Raw genomic sequence first — 17,641 nt, 5'->3', positions numbered from 1 at the left:
AATACTTTTTGACTATTTTAACAACGTAAGCGCGAAAAATTTGAATGTTTTTTTTACGTTATGATGCTGTCTATTGAAGAACTAGATTAGCGCTTATCTATCGTTGCGCCGTGGAAGGTTGCCAAGTGCGTCGCCGGACAAACGGAAAAGTATTCAAAAATATTGGACATATATTTTTCAACATTTCTTTTATTTTTATTTTCAGCAATGTAATAAAAACTTGCAAGAAATTTTTAAAAATGCTGTTTTCCCCACGAAAAAATCTCGCTCGCTTCGCTCGCCAGGTGTGCACTCACTTGAGAAGGTTAAAAACACTGAACTAGATTAACTATTGAAGTGGCTTTTTTGCATATGTTGCGCTAATCAAATAGCTCCGGGAAAAAGCAATCTTCGTTTAGTATTGCAGGTGGCGAAAAGACGTGCCAAAATCAATCACATATATTTTCACGGACTTGTTTTCATTTTTCTCCTGAAGTTAACGATTGCACACTAAGCGGTTTCGCAGCTGGCGCCTGGCAGGAGTGTCGGCGATGCACATGTCACGATGTGTTTGGGTCTAAAAGTTTGCTTTTGCTGGATGGGTTCTGATGACTTTTTTATTATTTATGACGTCATTACAATCGCTGTTTTATGACGTCATATCTGTCACTATTTTATGACGTCATTAACGTCAGACGGAAAAACGGGGAATTCATGAAGTTAAAAATTCGGGACCACCCCATTTTTGGATTTCTGGATACGCCCCTGGTTATATCCAAGGTATTTAACAAATACGAGTTAGCAAGGGTTAGTTTAAATGTATATGATGTTAGTAACATCATGTTACTCATTTATACTGTTTTGATTTTCAAAAGACCTTAAACTTATGCAGAGTGTTTAAATTTTCGGTCTTTAAATATCTAAAAAATGTCTTTGAATGTCTTTAAATTTAATTCTTAGAACTATGTGGCAACCCTGTACATATAATCTCCTCTTCCACTTTAGTGTAAGGTTACAAAATAATTGCTGTATATTTATACTCCTGACACCTCCGGGAATATTGCAGCACACTGGGTTGGAGTAAACATATGTTTCCTAAAAATTTTTCTGTTGCCTAAATCTTGGTAAGTTAAAACAAGTGCTTGGACTAATGGTGTTGTCTCTGCGATCTAAATGAATTTCAACCAGAAGAAGCGCTATAACTTGGGAAATCTATCTAAATTTTAAGTGTTAATACAAAATGAAACAATTTCGCATGCTGTGTTCTCTTTATTATTATTGCACATTATTTTGTAACATGTCCATTGCGTTTTTCTAGCCAAACCAGGTTAGCCAAAACATTTTTATGTTTAAGTATTGTACATGCTTAAAACATCAATATTGTTGGATGAAAATGCAACATTTCACCTCAATGACTAACTGATTTCCGATTGTCACATGATTACAATTTGAGCATGAAAACTTTGGAATTGCGGTGTCACTGTTACACTTCGCTGTCAGTGAAATAAACGATGCTTAAATGAATTGCTGATTGTAGGGAGCGTAACTGTACAATTGCCTGTTTCTAGAGATATACTTTAAGATTATATACCAAAAAAAAATGTACAGCTAAAAATGCATTGTATATCTCAACAAAATGAAACAAAAAGTGCTTTAGAGTTTATTATTAGCATGGGTTAAACTTTACTAAATTTTCGCTATTTTGCACGCATTAAGTACAGTAGGTCATGTGTATCTATCCACTTTGTCATGCTTATTGGCGTGTTCATATAAAGAGGCTTAAATGGTAAATTTGTTGGTGCTAATATTTCCAGGAAGACAACGCGATTTTTTTTGTTAAATCTGTTGATGTCAGACAAAACTTACAAATGCTTACGTAAGCAGCTTGTATTCACTTTTGGTAATATTTTTTAAATTCATTTTTTCCCTTTTTTTTAAATAAGTAATGAGCCAAAAAATTTCAGTTATTTTTCCCTAGCTTCCCCACAACTCAGGTAGCGTGACTATTTCAAAGGGAGTGTCCTGAAATTTCAACTTAGGGAATTCCCCTATTTTCTGTCTTACGATAATAAATAATGACATCATAAAATGGTGATTTTAATGACGTCTTAAAAAAAACTAACCAGAAACAATTAACGTCCAGCAAACGCAAAAACGTGCGTCGTTGACACTAATGCCAGGCGCCAGCTGCAAAACTGCTTAGTGTGCAATTGCTAGCTTCAGGCGAAAAACTAAACGAATGAAATATGTGTGAATGATTTTATATGCTGGACTACGCTAAATTACAAGCACCCCTTTCGCCACCTGCAAAACTAAACAAAGATATTTTTCCCGGGTGTTATTATGCCACGATTAGCACAACATCTGCGCCGAGCAGTGTGCCAAGTCAGCAAAATACTAGTATTTGTTGAGGGAAAATAAGTTCCGTCAATTGTACCCTAAACACGTGGCCTTTAAATATGCTTACAGAGAAAAATTTGCGGTAATAATCCTAACATAAAAGTGGCGACTTTGAAATGCGCAAGACAGTCACAGTTCATCTTTTAGGAAACTGCTTCAGTTAGAAACATGCAGTTGTTACACCAACATCGGATTTATCGCAGACAGCGAACAGCGAGGACCATTAGCTACCTAACTCAACGTTTTTAGCAAGAAAAAAAGAAAGAAGGTTTGTCTTAGCGTTGTCAATTATCGAATACACACTTGCTGATCTAACCTTACCGAATAGCAAAAGATAAACTGCGTTTACGGTCGACCCAACAAAAGAAGAAAAACGGCGTTTTATTTTGGTTTCGCATTAGCTTAAGACAAGTGACCTAATTACATTAAAAACATTGCCGCTTTCGGACAGTTTGTATAGATTATTATGAGCTTATAACTGTTTAAAATTGTCTGTAAGACGCCAAAAAAACGCAACACCTTGTTGACTCATATACGTCCGAATGTCACATGATTTTAATTGTGGGCCAAAAACTATGGAATTGTTGTGTCAGAACAGGCTACGTGATGTATCAATCCCAAACTTTTGCACTTTGTTGTCAGCAAAATTAACGATGCTTATCAACAAATTTGGTGATTTGTAGTTTTATTTCGCCGATTGTATGAAGTGTGCAATGACCCCGCCTGTTAGCAGTACGACGGCCGAGCACTCTTTTTCGAGATTGAAGCTAATGAAAACGTTCAATAGAGCGACCTGCTTGACCAGCTTAATGCTAATGAATTCACACCGGGATATTAACTACTCTGTGGATGATATTATACAGGGTTCATATAAAAAATCGAGAAGAATAAATTAATTTTGTTTAAAATACACGTATTGTTGTAGCTTACACGCCTGTTTTCTCTATGTCGTTAAGAGGTCTGTTTGTTTTACCAATAAAATATATATTCGTTCACAGGCCTGCTTGAAATTAGTTAAGTCGGTGATAGGAGAAATGCCAAATGAAACAACAGTAACGAGCGTTGATAAGCACCGACATGTTTTCAATGCCAGGTGCAATGTTTCTGATGTAACATCGCACCAATCACGGTTTTAGTTTTGTGATCATTGTATACTGAGATTTCAAAGGGGAGTGTCATGACTCCTAGTAACCCCCCACGCTACGCCCCTGCCACGTTCCAGTACCTAATGGGTATTGAACTGCATTCTCCTGTTTATTTATGTTTGAAAAACAAACAATGGTGTTTTAAAGCAAACAGAAAAACATTTTTAAGATAATTTTAAGTATTTGTCTTCTATATTTTGTTACATTCTGTTTTGTTGTGAAATTCAAGCTAGCATAAAAGCGAAAAAAAACGGCTATAATCATTAGGACTGCTGATTTATATTTTGTCAGGAGGTAATATGTGTTTGCGCTCACACAAATTTACCATCCACCAAATGTTCCATGAGAAGGATAATTTTCTGTTCATCAATCGATTTACAATATAAATTTCAAGTCTATAATGTTTTATTTTATTTTAGGAGAGATAAGCAAATTAAAGGCTCCGCCATTTGGTGAAACCATTGGTAGCTCACTGCAAACCATTGGTATTACTACAAATGGTGTGACTTTACCACGAAAACTCCAGGAACTCAAGGAATCAGGTTTAGACTCTATTAATATCAGTCTGGATACATTAATTCCACAACGTTTTGATCTCATCACACGAATGAAGGGCTGGGACCGTGTCATGCAAGGAATTAACATGGCGATTGAAATGGGGTTTCATCCTGTTAAGGTAATTGAATCGCTTGTATGAAACATAATGTGATTTTATAATTAAGATTTGTTTAGTAAAAAATAAACCATGTTTGTTATTATCAAAACTTAAGCACCAGCAGGAATGTAAGGAAAACTAGGTTATATTGAAACTATGTAGTTTGTTATGCTACATGGCTTAACTGGAAGTTAGATTCATTGGTAATGGTAATAAAATAGTTAACCGACATAAACTTACTAATTGTATTTTCTGCTTTGTGAGTGAAGGAAGACATAAAACTTGCGAAGGTAATAGACATAACTTTAAAATACCACAGCAACACTGATTAACACACTAAGGAAAGGATTATAGACATTTGGGACACAATTGTTGTAGAATATTTATGCTCATGATTTTGTGATTACACTATCTTTGCAAACCAACAGTTAAGAGTATCGAAGTCACTAGATGGAGTAGAATTATTATAGTCATTAGGTGGTAATGTTTTAGGACAAGAAAAATTGTATCACACTTAGAGCTTCTGGCCAGTTGACTGTCTGTTTAACAGCTTGGATAAAGTGGTTAAACTTGTGAGTGAAAGCCTTGCATTTTTGTATAAACAAATGCCAGCAAACCCTAAAAAGTTTAAACAGTATATCAACTAAAGACATTATTGCTAACTTTGGAAAAAAGAGGCACATTGTTGTTCAAAGAAAAACTATTTTTATCAAAAATTGCTAACCAGAGTGTTGGAATTACAAGAGCTATTGCCAGTTTTTTAAAGAATGGAAGACCATTAGCGGTACATTAACAAATTGTATGGGTTGTGAAATTGGCTCAAGAAAGGTGTCACATGATTGCCGAGTACAAAAATTTGTTAAAACAATATATATTGTTTGCTTAAAATCCGTTTACGGTAGGGGTTTACAAATGTGGCATGCGGCGACAGCGGCATAATAAAAAATGGAATGCAAGTACTTATTTTTTGAAACTACATATTATATATAATATAACCTTGTATGAAAGATCAATATCTTGGGTTTGTTGGAAAGTCAAGGAGAGAGTTAGCAAGAAAACTAGAGCTCTCTTTTCACACTTTAGAATACAGTCAAAAAGGCTGGCAATCAAAATAAAAAGTTTGTAAGTGCATCATAGGTCAATGAAAAAAAAATTGCCTGTTCTGCACAACCTTCAACAAAATTATTGCTGAAGATTTATCAGGGCAACTACAGTTGAAAACAGTTAAATTTAATGGTTTTCTATTGCCTTTGATGACTGGAACTGCACAAATATTAGTGTTTTTCATGGTGTATTGAAATATATGACTGTCCACGAGAATCTTGGATCGTTTCTATTTGTATTACTATGCAAAGTGTAGATGTCAAAGAAGCCATGCTTTAACTGCTCCAATAGAGTTGTGTAACATGACATTTCTAAAGAGGAGTGTCACGGGATGACCAACATACATAGGATGTCTGGAGATGTTTAATGTAAACCCCCAGTGGAACAAAACTTTTACGTTTCCAGTATTTTCGCTGCTAAAAACGCCAATTATTAGGAAGGGGTGACTCTTTCAAAATCGACTGTTTGACATTAAAAAAGGAACATTTCACCTATTTTCTGGACATTAACTTTAGATTGTCACATAAATTGCAAGTGCAAATACATCACTGTGAAGTCCTGGCCTATGTTATGTATCTAAAGCTTATGTTATGTATCAATCCCCTTTATAAATCAGTAAACTCTTGCCCTTGAATGTTGGCAAACTTAATAATGCTTCAACGATTCTGGATGTCTTTTCAGTTTGCTTTTGCTGATTGTATGGATGTGATTTTTAAATCGCTCATTTTTGACTATCCTTTATGATGTGACTGCAAAAATTCATATACTGTTAAAGATGAATGGAATATCTCAACAAAATCCCGAATTTTCAACTTATGAATTCCCCGTTTTTCCGTCTGACGTTAATGACGTCATAAAATAGTGACAGATATGACGTCATAAAACAGCGATTGTAATGACGTCATAAATAATAAAAAAATCATCAGAAACAGCCAACTAACGTCCAGCAAAAGCAAACTTTTAGACGCAAAACACACAAGTGCGTCGCCGACAATCCTGCCAGGCGTCAGCTGCGAAACCGCTCAGTGTGCAATCGTTAACTTCAGGAGAAATATATGTGATCGATTTTGGTAAATCCATTTACGGGACTACGCTAAATTAAAAGCACGTCTTTCGCTACCTGCAATAATAAACGAAGATCGCTTTTCCCCGGTGTTAGTTGATTAGCGCAACATCTGGAAAAACGCCACTTCAAAAGTTAATCAAGTTCAGTGTTTTTAGCCTTTTTAACTGAGTGTACACCTGGCGAGCGAAGCGAGTGCAATTTTTTTTTGGGGAAAACAACATTTTTTAAAATTTCTTGAAGTTTTTATTACATTGCCGAAAATCAAAATAAAAGAAATGTTAAAAAATATGTGTCCAATATTTTTGAATACGTTTTCCGTTTGTCCGCGACGCACTTGGCAGCCTTCCACGGCGCAACGATAGAGAAGCGCTAATCTAGTTCAATAGACAGCATAAAAATGTAAAAAGAAAATTCGCGCGAAACGCGAAAATTTTTCGCACTTAAGTAGTTAAAATACTCTAAAAGTATTTAAACTGGACTCGTGTATAGTTTGTCGAAGAGGCAGCGGGCCCGATGAATTACAGAGACCGCTTGATTAACTGTTATTAATTGTCGAACACACACTTGTTGATCAGCCAACCCGAACGAATAACGAAAGAGAAAAAATATCCTGCGTTTACGGTCGAACAAACAAGAAACGAAAAAGGCATTTTGCGTTTGATTTGGTTTCGCATTAGCAAGACGTGTGACTCAATTACACTGAAAAAAAAACACGCAGCTTCCACGGTGAGGTAAACCCTGACAAAAACGAACAAAAAATGTTAATGTCACTTCCGAAAAGGTCCGAACCCTCACCCCCCCCTGGATATGCCACTGGTCATGTATCCATCCGCTTTTCTGCGCTAAATATTTATAATTTAGTAAACATCTCTATGAAAGGTTTGCTTAACCCTTTTTAAGATCCAAATAACCAAGAATAATATATACCATTGTTTTAGTTAAAGTGGAAGAAGCTACGTTGAACCTTTAGAGCTGAAGTCAAATGAAGTTATGAGAGGCATATAAACTATAGAATTATTTTACTTGCTGTGAGGAAGACCTGTCCAATTCTCTTTGCTCATTTTTTAAATACCCAGTTTGAAAGCACATACTCAAGCAAGGTTTTTTTGTCATGAAACTTAAGTCGGAAATTGGGCAGTCGACTCACCGATTGGCAGTTAAATGCAGTGCCAAATTTGACGAAACTCAGATTTGGATATATTGTCAAAACTGCAACAACACAAAAATAATTCAATTTACCAAATAACCAACAAGTACATATACAAATGCCAAGAATAAAAAATAGAAAATAATTTGTATTTGTCAAACTTGAGCCAGCTTATAATAAAGGAACATAAGACACATATTTTAATATACTGTACAAGAAATTGGTGTGGAGGATGTACATGTATTTTGTAGCCAGTCAATAAGTTTGGTAATTTTGGAGGCTGCAGAATAGTTCGCGATAAGTTTGATCGATTTGCACTCGTGTTGGCGAGCGGTTCAAGTTTATACTAAATCAGTAAAAAACTTTTATTTAGCCTTGTGAAATCAAGGTATTTCTCTCGAAGGAATATAATTCCAAGTTTGCAAGTGGAGAAGAACAAATGTACCTATAATATTGAAAAGGTGGTCTTATTTTTTTCAGTTCATTTTTTAAACATTTATATACTAGTAACTTCATACACATTTTATTTAATTTTAAACTAATTGTTATTCCTGTTTTTTAGATTAACTGTGTTGTTATGAATGGGGTAAATGAAGACGAGATTTGTGACTTTGTCAATTTGACAAAGAATATTGATGTTGACGTTCGCTTCATCGAATATATGCCCTTTGATGGTTAGTAATTATTAGGGCCATTTTTATTCTAACCTAAAAAAACAATTTTTTAACTTTAACCTAACGGAATTGCTCGTTTGTAGAGGCCACAGTTCTTCCTTGAATTGATGCCAGTTACCCAAACATAATATTTTGTCGATTTCAGACCCAAACGTGATATTTTGTCGCAAAGTCAAGGTGTTTTATGGATTATAAAAACTGCATCGGGTTTTTTTGGCGATAGTTTTAGCTTGCTTAGGAATTTTTGTATTACAGAAGTAGGCTATTTCTAAAATCCAAATTGTTGATCTTCGAAAAGACCACGTTTATGAAGATAAAGTGTTTTATAAAAAAAATTTAAATACGTGACAATAAAAAAAAAATGGACAATTTGCGATAAAAGTTACTGCTGATCCAAGTGGGCATTGTGCCATATTTCCTGCTTTTATGGGTTAATATGGTTTAATTGTGTCGCAGTTCCTGATTTTTAATGCTTCCACGACGATTTTTACAAAAACTACTCTCAAGAAACACAAAAACTTTGTCAAAGGCTATAATTTGACAAATTTTGACTTTATTAATAAATTTTAACTTTATTGTAAATTTTAACTTTATTTTAACCTATAAACTTCTTAGAAACAGCACCCTAGGTGCTAAAAACGACTTTATTATTTGATTCCTGGACAGACAAGCTCCTTAAAAAATTTTAACTTTATTGACTTTTGCGGGCCCTAGTAATTATATCTGATAATAATGTTTGAGGTCCCTGATTATGAAAATGCTCTTATTTTTTAAGTTGGCTCATAAATCAGATTACTGTGTCCACATTTGTGCATATTTTAAACAATGCAAAGGTAATTCCATAAATAAAGTTAAAAAATTGATTTTTTGACTAAAGTATCCACAAAATGTAATGTTTAGTAAATCTAGGATGCACATTTAAAAATTCATAATTAAAATCAAAATCCACTATTTGTATTAGTACTCCTGTGCTTTTTTTAAACTTTCTTCAAAAATGTTGCACATTTAGTTCGTAAGTTCAGTGCTCTCAGGATTGTGATTATATTAATACATTTTTATTTCAGATTGTTTATCACTTAGTGTGGCATTTAGCCTAATGTTCCCGTTTTTTGGACACCACTATCTGGGGAGTTTCTAACCTTTGTCAAAAGTGTTATAAATATTTTATTGTGTCGAAGGGTATAACAAAGTGATACAATTTCAGTTAATATAAAACCTATGTATGCAGTTATCCCAACCAGAACTTAAAAATAACCCTCATTAAACAAGAAATTGTTCAAAAAATCGTTTTTTTTACTGTTTAGGAAACCGATGGAACGATCGTAAGATGGTGACATATAAAAACATGCTTGATAAAATTCACTTGCAATACCCAGATGTTGTTCGCCTAAATGACTCTGATAACGACACTTCAAAGGTAAGGAACTTTTCAACAAACAGTGGTCATTTATCTATTCATGTGCCTACTAAAATAAATTCTTATTAGTGCTTTTCTCTTTTTCTAATATAAGCTAGTATAACTGTTTATTATTCAATACTTTTACCATTATTTAATACATCTTGTTGATTTTCGTAAGTTCTGGCTTTGCTTTCTCAGTTGCTTCTGCTAAACTAAAGATCTTGTCTATTCTGCATAATAACATCAAACAGATATATAAATTTATATTTTTTAACGGGCAACCAAACTTTTCAAATTAAAGGGCATAAAACTTCAATATAAAAAATGATATTATACTGCTGTTCAGTGTCACTAACACCTAATATCAATCATTTACCATAAGCCAAATCTCTGAAGTTTTATCGTTATTAAGTTATTTACTGGATAGGTGAATAGGGTCTTAGGTAAGTGCATTCTAGCCTTCGCATATCAAAGCTTTTTTACGGTTACATAATGTATTATTTGATGATGCAATCAGGGATGTATCGAAAAAATCAAAAAGGTGGGGTCCTGAATTTTCAACTTAGGGAATTTCACTATTTTTCCGTGTGACGTGAAAGGTATGACGCCATATAATAGTAATTGTAATCAGGTCAAAATAATCAGAAACAATTAACGTCCAGCAAAAGCGAACCTTTAGAGCAGTGTTATCTAAACCTAGGCCCGCGGGATGGTGGCGAAAGGCGTGATCGTAATTTAGCATAGTCCCGTGCATGAAACTTAGCAAACTGCGCGGCTGATCGTGGAATTATGAATGTACGAAAACTATGAAATGTACGCAATATTAATCACACATATTTCTCGGGTGTTGGTTTAGGTTTTCAACTAAAGTTAATGATTGCATACGAAGCAGTTTTGCAGCTGGCGTCTGCCAGGATGGTCGACGACCACGTGTTCGCTTTGCGTCTTTTGGTTTGTTTTTCGCTGGACGTTAATTGGTTGTTGCCGATGAGATTTTTTTCCTATTTATGACGTCATTACAATCACTATTTTTTTAAATGGGGAAATTCCCTTACTTGAAAGTTCGCCCCCCCCCTCCTTTTTAGTTTTCTGGATACGCCCCTGACCCTGGGTATGTGACAGTTCCTCAGAACATGCTAAGGAATCTTGCAGCAGGACCAGCATAACGCTATATGAGTAAGGGGTGCCAAACAGTCTTTAGTTGTTAACGGCCGCATTGACAGTCTTTATTAATTTCCTGGCCGCCAGTAGAATTTTTTTAGAGATGACGTCAGAAATTTAAGTCTTAAATTGACGTCATACAACATTTATGCTTCAAAAGATACTTGTTCTTTAACGATCCTCGTTCTAAAACATGTAAACGGAATGCAGTCCAATCGCGCAAGCCGCAAAGCGCGAAAAAAGGGTTTATTGAGTTTAAATAAGCAAAACTTTTAATTCATACGAAATGGGCTTGGCCTAAGGCACATGAAACAATAGCATATTGTAAAAAATGCCGGGAGTTCCAATTTAACAGAAATTTTACTTTATAGAGTGTGCCGCATATTTCCGGCGCAATATGCTATAATATACATAGCGCCTTTGACATGAACGGATTTACTTGAACATTTTTTTGTGGGGGAAGGTGGCCCCCTAGATCCCCCCTTCTCAAAGTCATGTTCTTGTAGCCAATCTGATCAGCAATAATTTAAGAATGATGTCTGCCTGGTCCATAACATAAAAACCCTGCCTATTTTTAGACTTGTTTTCAAATTCCAATTTGCGAATTAGGTGGAAACAATTTTGTATTCACGTATACGGCCGCCAACGCTTGTATTTTCCTAAACACGTGCACGGCCGCAAAACGTTTAGTAAACGGCCGCATGCGGCCGCACGGCTGCAGGTTATGCAGTGCACCCCTGACTTAGTACTACCGATATTTAAAGGAGACCCAGCTCAGTTTGTGCAGACCACAACAGGAGCACAGGAAACTTTTATCTAGAATTTAAAAGTCCCGCAATGACGAGATGGTTACCTGTGACCAATCGCGCTTTCCATGTATTTCTTTTAACCATCGTAACTTGTAGCTTTGGTGTTTCCTCAGAAGTTTGAGTTGCTTCTTTTTTCCGTTGCTCAATATCATATGACTTGTGTTCAAGCTCCAATATTTTTAGCATGAGATATGTGCGAATGGGTCTAGATAACCTTAAAAATGATTGTCTTTAGACTTGTTGTGACGTGCACCTCGTCCTGACTCTCTTTATATTAACAATTGAATATATATAGGATGTAAAGGATGTTTAACAATTTTGTTGTTGCCTAATTTATAACCATATTAAACACTTTGTAAATTAAACTGCAATTTTGTCACGTTTTCTTCTAAAAAATAAATTCTCAAAAGCCCTTTTAAAGAGCGAGGGGTTAAAATATTTTTTACAGGTTTCGTCTTTGTTGGGCGGACCTCTACATTTTTTATGCCTTTTATTTTTGTTGAATTGTAGGGATACAAGGTGAGAGGCCACGCTGGTCAATTTGGTTTTATTACTTCAATGTCGGATCACTTTTGTGGAACGTGTAACAGGTTACGCATAACAGCTGATGGAAACTTGAAAGTAGGTGCACTCACTATACTATAAACTAACTACACTATACTTAGTATAGTTTATTCGTGCATGCGAAAAGGTGCTTAACAATATGCTATTTTTTATCAGGCAACATGATCCATAAGTATGGCTACTATTCACCCCTCTTTCCACATAAACAAGGCTAGCTTGTTTTTGTGTAGAGTTACTGGGATGCAGTATGTCAGGTTGTAGTAATTGACGGGGTATGTCCTACTTTAATTTATAATTTCCAGGGGCTACTTAAGATTCGAAACCTTGACTTACGTAATTGTTTACATGTAATAAGTAATTGGTTTAGTGCATTTTTCTTTCTGTTTTCAAATGTTTGTTGAATATATATTTCGTACTGACTTAATAAAAAATAAATTGCTGTTGTTTTAATATTACATGTTTTAGGTCTGTTTGTTTGGCAACAGCGAGGTATCATTGCGTGATCAGCTAAGGTCGGGAAAGAGTGATACAGACATGTTGGAAATCATCGGAGAGGCTGTAAAAAGAAAGAAAAAACAGCATGCAGGTTTAACTACATAAGTTTAGATCAGTGCATGTAAGAGACGATTTTGTGCTCAAATAGGGTGGGTGGGGGTAGCACATCTCCAAAGCCCCCTTTTGGTTGGGGTTTATTATCATATGAAGGGGGGGGGGGGGGCGCCAACTTTTCGATTAGCTTTTAGGAAATCTTCTTCAGGGCAATATAGTTGCAACTATAGGCGAAATAATATCTATATACAAGACTAGAGCTTGTCAATTTTTTTTGGAAATAGTACACACTTTTACGTTTACTGAAGAACTTTAACCTCGCAATGTACTTAACTTATAAAAATATACAAACACAATGCTTTATCAGCCAGTTCTTTAAAGCGAGGCATAGTAGCCTTGTTTAGAGTGCCCCTGTAAGAACTATGAAGTACCTTACAATAACGATTATCAAGAGAAATATTTTGTTATTATGTCTTAAATAGAATATCGTATCTTACAAGTTACGTACGCTCAAGTACATGTTGTTGTGCCATATATTGTACACTCCAGTCAGTCTGGTTAAAAACCTGATAATTTTTTGTGATACCTGATAATAGGCTTTGTAATGCGGCAACAATTTTGGTACACCCTGGGGCCTGTGTGTACAATAGAGCCGGTTGAAAAGCACTGTACTAAACCAGCAATAAAAGAAAAACAAACAATGGACCACGTTCTAAGTCTAAACGCGCCTCTGGTTTAGACTTTGCATGTGCTCCATTGTTGTTTTTCTTTTATTGTTTGTCTAGTCTAGTATATATACACTTTTTCGCCTATAGTTGCAATCTTATTGCCCTAAGGAAGTATGTCCGAATAGGTAATCGAAATGTTGGCACTTTAATAAAATTTTGCCTAAAAAACAATTTTACAACTATAACAATGCCTGGCAGCAACAGCATATTCATTGAAAACAAAATATCGGCCTTACGCAGGAGCCTTCCTCCTTTATTAAAGGCTCGCCAACCTCTGGGTGGTGGGGCTACCATATTGCTAAACCCTCCGTTGGTTCGGGCTTATAATTTTGTATTTTTATTTGCGCATTTGGTCGTTTTTCCCCAATATAAAATAAAAGCACAGGAAGTGGGCGGTGGTTTCGCCAGTTCTTCTCGTCGCTTTCATCTCCGCAATCATTTTCACCATCGCACCGAAACTCCAGCGCCACACAATGGCCGTTATTGCAAACTTTTGTTACGCTAACGTTTTTACTAAAGTACTTCATTTTCAGCAGTGCAAATATTACAAATAACGTTATTACAGCCTCACAAATTAAAAAAAAATAACTCTCCCCCGCGCAAAATCCTTTTCCAATCTGGCATATAACCATTATATTTTATTAAACCAGCTTTAAAGTTAAAATTTCCGGCCGTTATTTCGAATGGGCTTTTTAATTCTACTGGCAGACATTCAAAATTACACGGACAACTTGTTGAAAGCGATAGCAAAACGGCGGCTTAAAAAGCAGAGTGATTGGTTTAGGGTACAATAAAATACATATCGGCGAATTAAAAAAGGTTGTAGGGTAGAGAGATAGGTGAACTTAAATCTATACTTTTAACATGGGTAGGATTGTTTAGATTCGGTTGTAATGGTGAAAGTGTTGGGCGTCGGATTAATATCGGGTGCGGCAAAGAAGGAAGCTGGGGTCGGGTCAATGAAAAAAAGTATGTGGTAGTTTTTTTTACGGGGATGATGTTTTTAGTTATTTTATGATTGAAGGTTATCAGGTAAGTGGGAAAGCATGGAGTGTTGTACTCGAGTTCACTTTAGAGGTGTGGGGGAGGGGTTGTAGTTTAGGTTATGGTTGGAAGTCGCTTGCTTCAGGGTGAATGCAAAAGTTCTTATAAAATAAATGTATCGCTAAACCTCAACATTACGCTTTGCTTTTATTTTTGGGGATTTTAATATTTTTGTATAATTTATTGGTATGTGTAAAATATCTCCTAATATCTTCAGGTATGTTGAACTTGGCTGCAATGAAGAATCGCCCAATGATATTGATTGGTGGGTGACCATTGCATTCAAAGTTAGTATTTTCGCTTTGTAATTTGTGATTATTATCATCAACAATTATACTAAACAAGTTGTGTTAAATATACTTTTACTAATATCATTCAACCAAGTTTTTATTTTATTTTTTTATCTCTAAAAATGACCGAACACTTTGTCGTCGTAAAGACTCAGCTTCGGTGACTCATTTCTTGCCTTGGCCGAAATCTATTTCTTGCATTTGCGAGAATTTACTTATTTGCTAAGTCTTAGGAATAAGGCGTTTGCCCGTGGCGTCAGGCCTTGCCAAGCCGCCATATTTTAGGCCTCGCTTACAACAGCCAAGGTACGTTTTTAGTAACGGGGTTAGCTTATCGCCTTATTAGTGTAACACTGTAACTAGTAGCATATGTTGACAACATACATTGAATCAATATTGAATTGCCACTTCGGCGTACATGCGACCGACAAATATTTCCTTAAACACCTGGTCTAAATCAAGCCCACTCTAGTCTAAATCAAGCCCTCAAAAAAACTGATGACCTAAACTTTGTGCAACAGATATTTGGAGGGAAATCATAAGTTAAATTAGGAAATTTATCTGTTTATCAACAAATACCTAATATGTGGTTCGCAGTTACTAGGAAAATTTAACACAAGATGATAACTGACTTACAAAAACTTGCCAGGGGCACAGCGATAGCTCAAACTAATCCAAACATAATTTTAGTTTTACTATATTCCTTATCGTTAGGCCGATTGTACTACACCAAAATCCCATTTTTACTTGTTTACGCTATTACCGTTTTGTTAAGCGAGTCCGTCAATAGTTAATCAGAGAGCATTGTGCGTGATTTGTGACGTTATTGCAAACGCCCTTTAAATGTGTCGTGAGCAACAGCTCTTTAACTTTTGAAACGAGATAAACGCAATATGTGCATCCAAAAAGCTGATTAGTCAATGGGTCTTAAATTTTTTTACGATAAAAGAACCAGGACACTTAAGCTATTTTGTAAAGCATTAAAGTGTGCCAAATGCAGTTAAAACGATCGGGTTGGTAAACTTTGGTTTTGACAGGTGCAGTGGCGAAATACATACTTTTGATTTTACCCGCCTGATTCTGTCCGTGGATTTCGGCGTAATACTTATTCGCGTCGAGTCTACCTATTTTGGGGGGACTGTTGTCAATTTTGCTGTGAAATTGTCAACGTTAGTGTAGTTTTATACAAAAAATGTGTGCAGCAAACCAACGTCACTTTATTTTGTATATATATTTATCTGTGTAGAATTGAGCTATTTTATCATGAATTAAATTCTCTTGTAAAGATTGCACCAAATCAGATGTTGCTGGCCACTTCTTTGAAAAGAGTTCTCTTCTGTACTGTCGCTTACCGCAATCCAATATTCGTCTTATGAATTTAACCACGCTTCCATGCACCTCTTCGCTTTCGCTTGTTCCATCGACGTTTTGCAGCTCCCGTGTTGCGTTTCATACTTCATCGCACAACCACCACAAAACGCTAAGCCACGTAGACGAAGAAGGCCGCTCCTCCATGGTGGACATTTCAAACAAGCCGATCTCAGTTCGACGTGCTGTGGCTACTGGTCGAGTGCAGTTGAGTGAAGCTGCATTCGATGCAGTAAAGCGTAACGCCATCGTAAAGGGAGATGTACTTGGTGTTGCCAAGATAGCAGGGGTGATGGCGGCCAAGCAGTGCTCAAAATTAATCCCGCTTTGTCACGATGTCACCCTTACAAAAATTAAAATAAGCGTCCAATTAAACGCCAGTATGCAAAGTGTTATGATTGAAGCGTGTTGTGGTACATCTGGTCGTACTGGAGTGGAAATGGAGGCACTTACGGCGGTAACCGTGGCGGCGCTCACCGTCTACGACATGTGTAAAGCAATAGATCGTCAAACTGTCATCTGTGACGTTAAGCTTATTCATAAAGAAGGCGGACAAAGTAAAAAATATACCACAGATTGAAAACGTCATTGCACACCAATTAGATTCATTCATATTTCCATTTGTATTTAATAATGCAACAAGTAAAAAAAAGAGTTTTAAATATATAGACGCCGCGTTTTTGTCAAGCTTAAGTTGGTAGATCCCGTCGATTACTATGACCTTGGTACGAAGTGTAGTTCATGGCTCAAAATGTTTGATGGAAACCACGTGGATCGGCGATATGTAAGTGTTGCTTTAACAAAGTTGTGTTATCGCAAACATTGTTTAATTAAATATTAAAAGATATAAATTTTGCTTGTCTGACCATAAAAATTATTGTTAGTCAAGAAAAGTTTGCGTCAAATTGACGCAGTCGTTTTTTCACTTTTTTTCGTTCTAATTTTTTTTATTTTGCCGCTTTAAAAGGAATAGTTTTAACTGTTGTTTTTAATGTACTTGATTTTAATTTTTTGTGGTTTCGTTTCTGCTTCAAAGAGCATTACGTACATGGCGCGTTAGAGATTACTACTGCATCGGCCATTAAAAATGCAAAGCACTGTTGGGCGCACTGCATCATAATTGTATTATAACTTTTACTTTGCGGAATCATTGCACCTACAGCTGTGCAATGCGCCTAGATATAATAAGCATGTTTGTGCTTCAAACTGGTCGTTTCAAAAAAGTAATATGTTTATGTAATTGAACCGCTTTAATGTTCCAACTTCAACTTCTAAACATGTTATTGTGCGTTTTGTTACCTGTAGGGTAAAAGCTAGCTTTGGAGATAACTGTTTGGTGGCACACATATTTGCTTATTTTATACGTGTTTAAAATGAGTTTCTAAAAATATTGAGTTAGTTTTGCTATTTGATGTATTTTATTGCATCCAGGCGTAAATTTGGTGGCGCGGTGCTAAGGGTCCACTCCGGCCCGAGTTTACAAACTCCGTCGCAAATATGCCCGTTTGACTTATTAACCATTCGATAAATTTGAATAATAAACCCTTTTCCGCAACGCT

At 35.9% G+C, this 17,641-nt stretch overlaps 1 protein-coding gene across 2 annotated transcripts in view; it reads left to right on the top strand.

The window, feature by feature from the left end:
• LOC146140617 (molybdenum cofactor biosynthesis protein 1-like) overlaps positions 1-16,176 on the top strand; it is a 35,452-nt gene extending 19,276 nt beyond the window's left edge. The window contains exons 4-10 of one of the 2 annotated variants that reach the window (XM_083393149.1): positions 3,944-4,200; positions 8,059-8,170; positions 9,475-9,587; positions 12,050-12,160; positions 12,569-12,689; positions 14,642-14,711; positions 16,149-16,176. In XM_083393149.1, the coding sequence (XP_083249275.1) occupies positions 3,944-4,200; positions 8,059-8,170; positions 9,475-9,587; positions 12,050-12,160; positions 12,569-12,689; positions 14,642-14,697 (770 nt within the window). In that variant the 3' untranslated portion in view covers positions 14,698-14,711; positions 16,149-16,176. The other variant, XM_083393148.1, reaches the window with a different exon arrangement.
• Positions 16,177-17,641: the final 1,465 nt, after the last annotated feature.

Source organism: Ascidiella aspersa, chromosome 6, assembly GCF_963924565.1.
Source record: "Ascidiella aspersa chromosome 6, kaAscAspe10.2, whole genome shotgun sequence".
NCBI lineage: Eukaryota > Metazoa > Chordata > Ascidiacea > Phlebobranchia > Ascidiidae > Ascidiella > Ascidiella aspersa.
The sequence above is the reverse complement of the archived record's forward strand: the minus strand, read 5'-3'. Positions and strand labels throughout refer to the sequence as shown.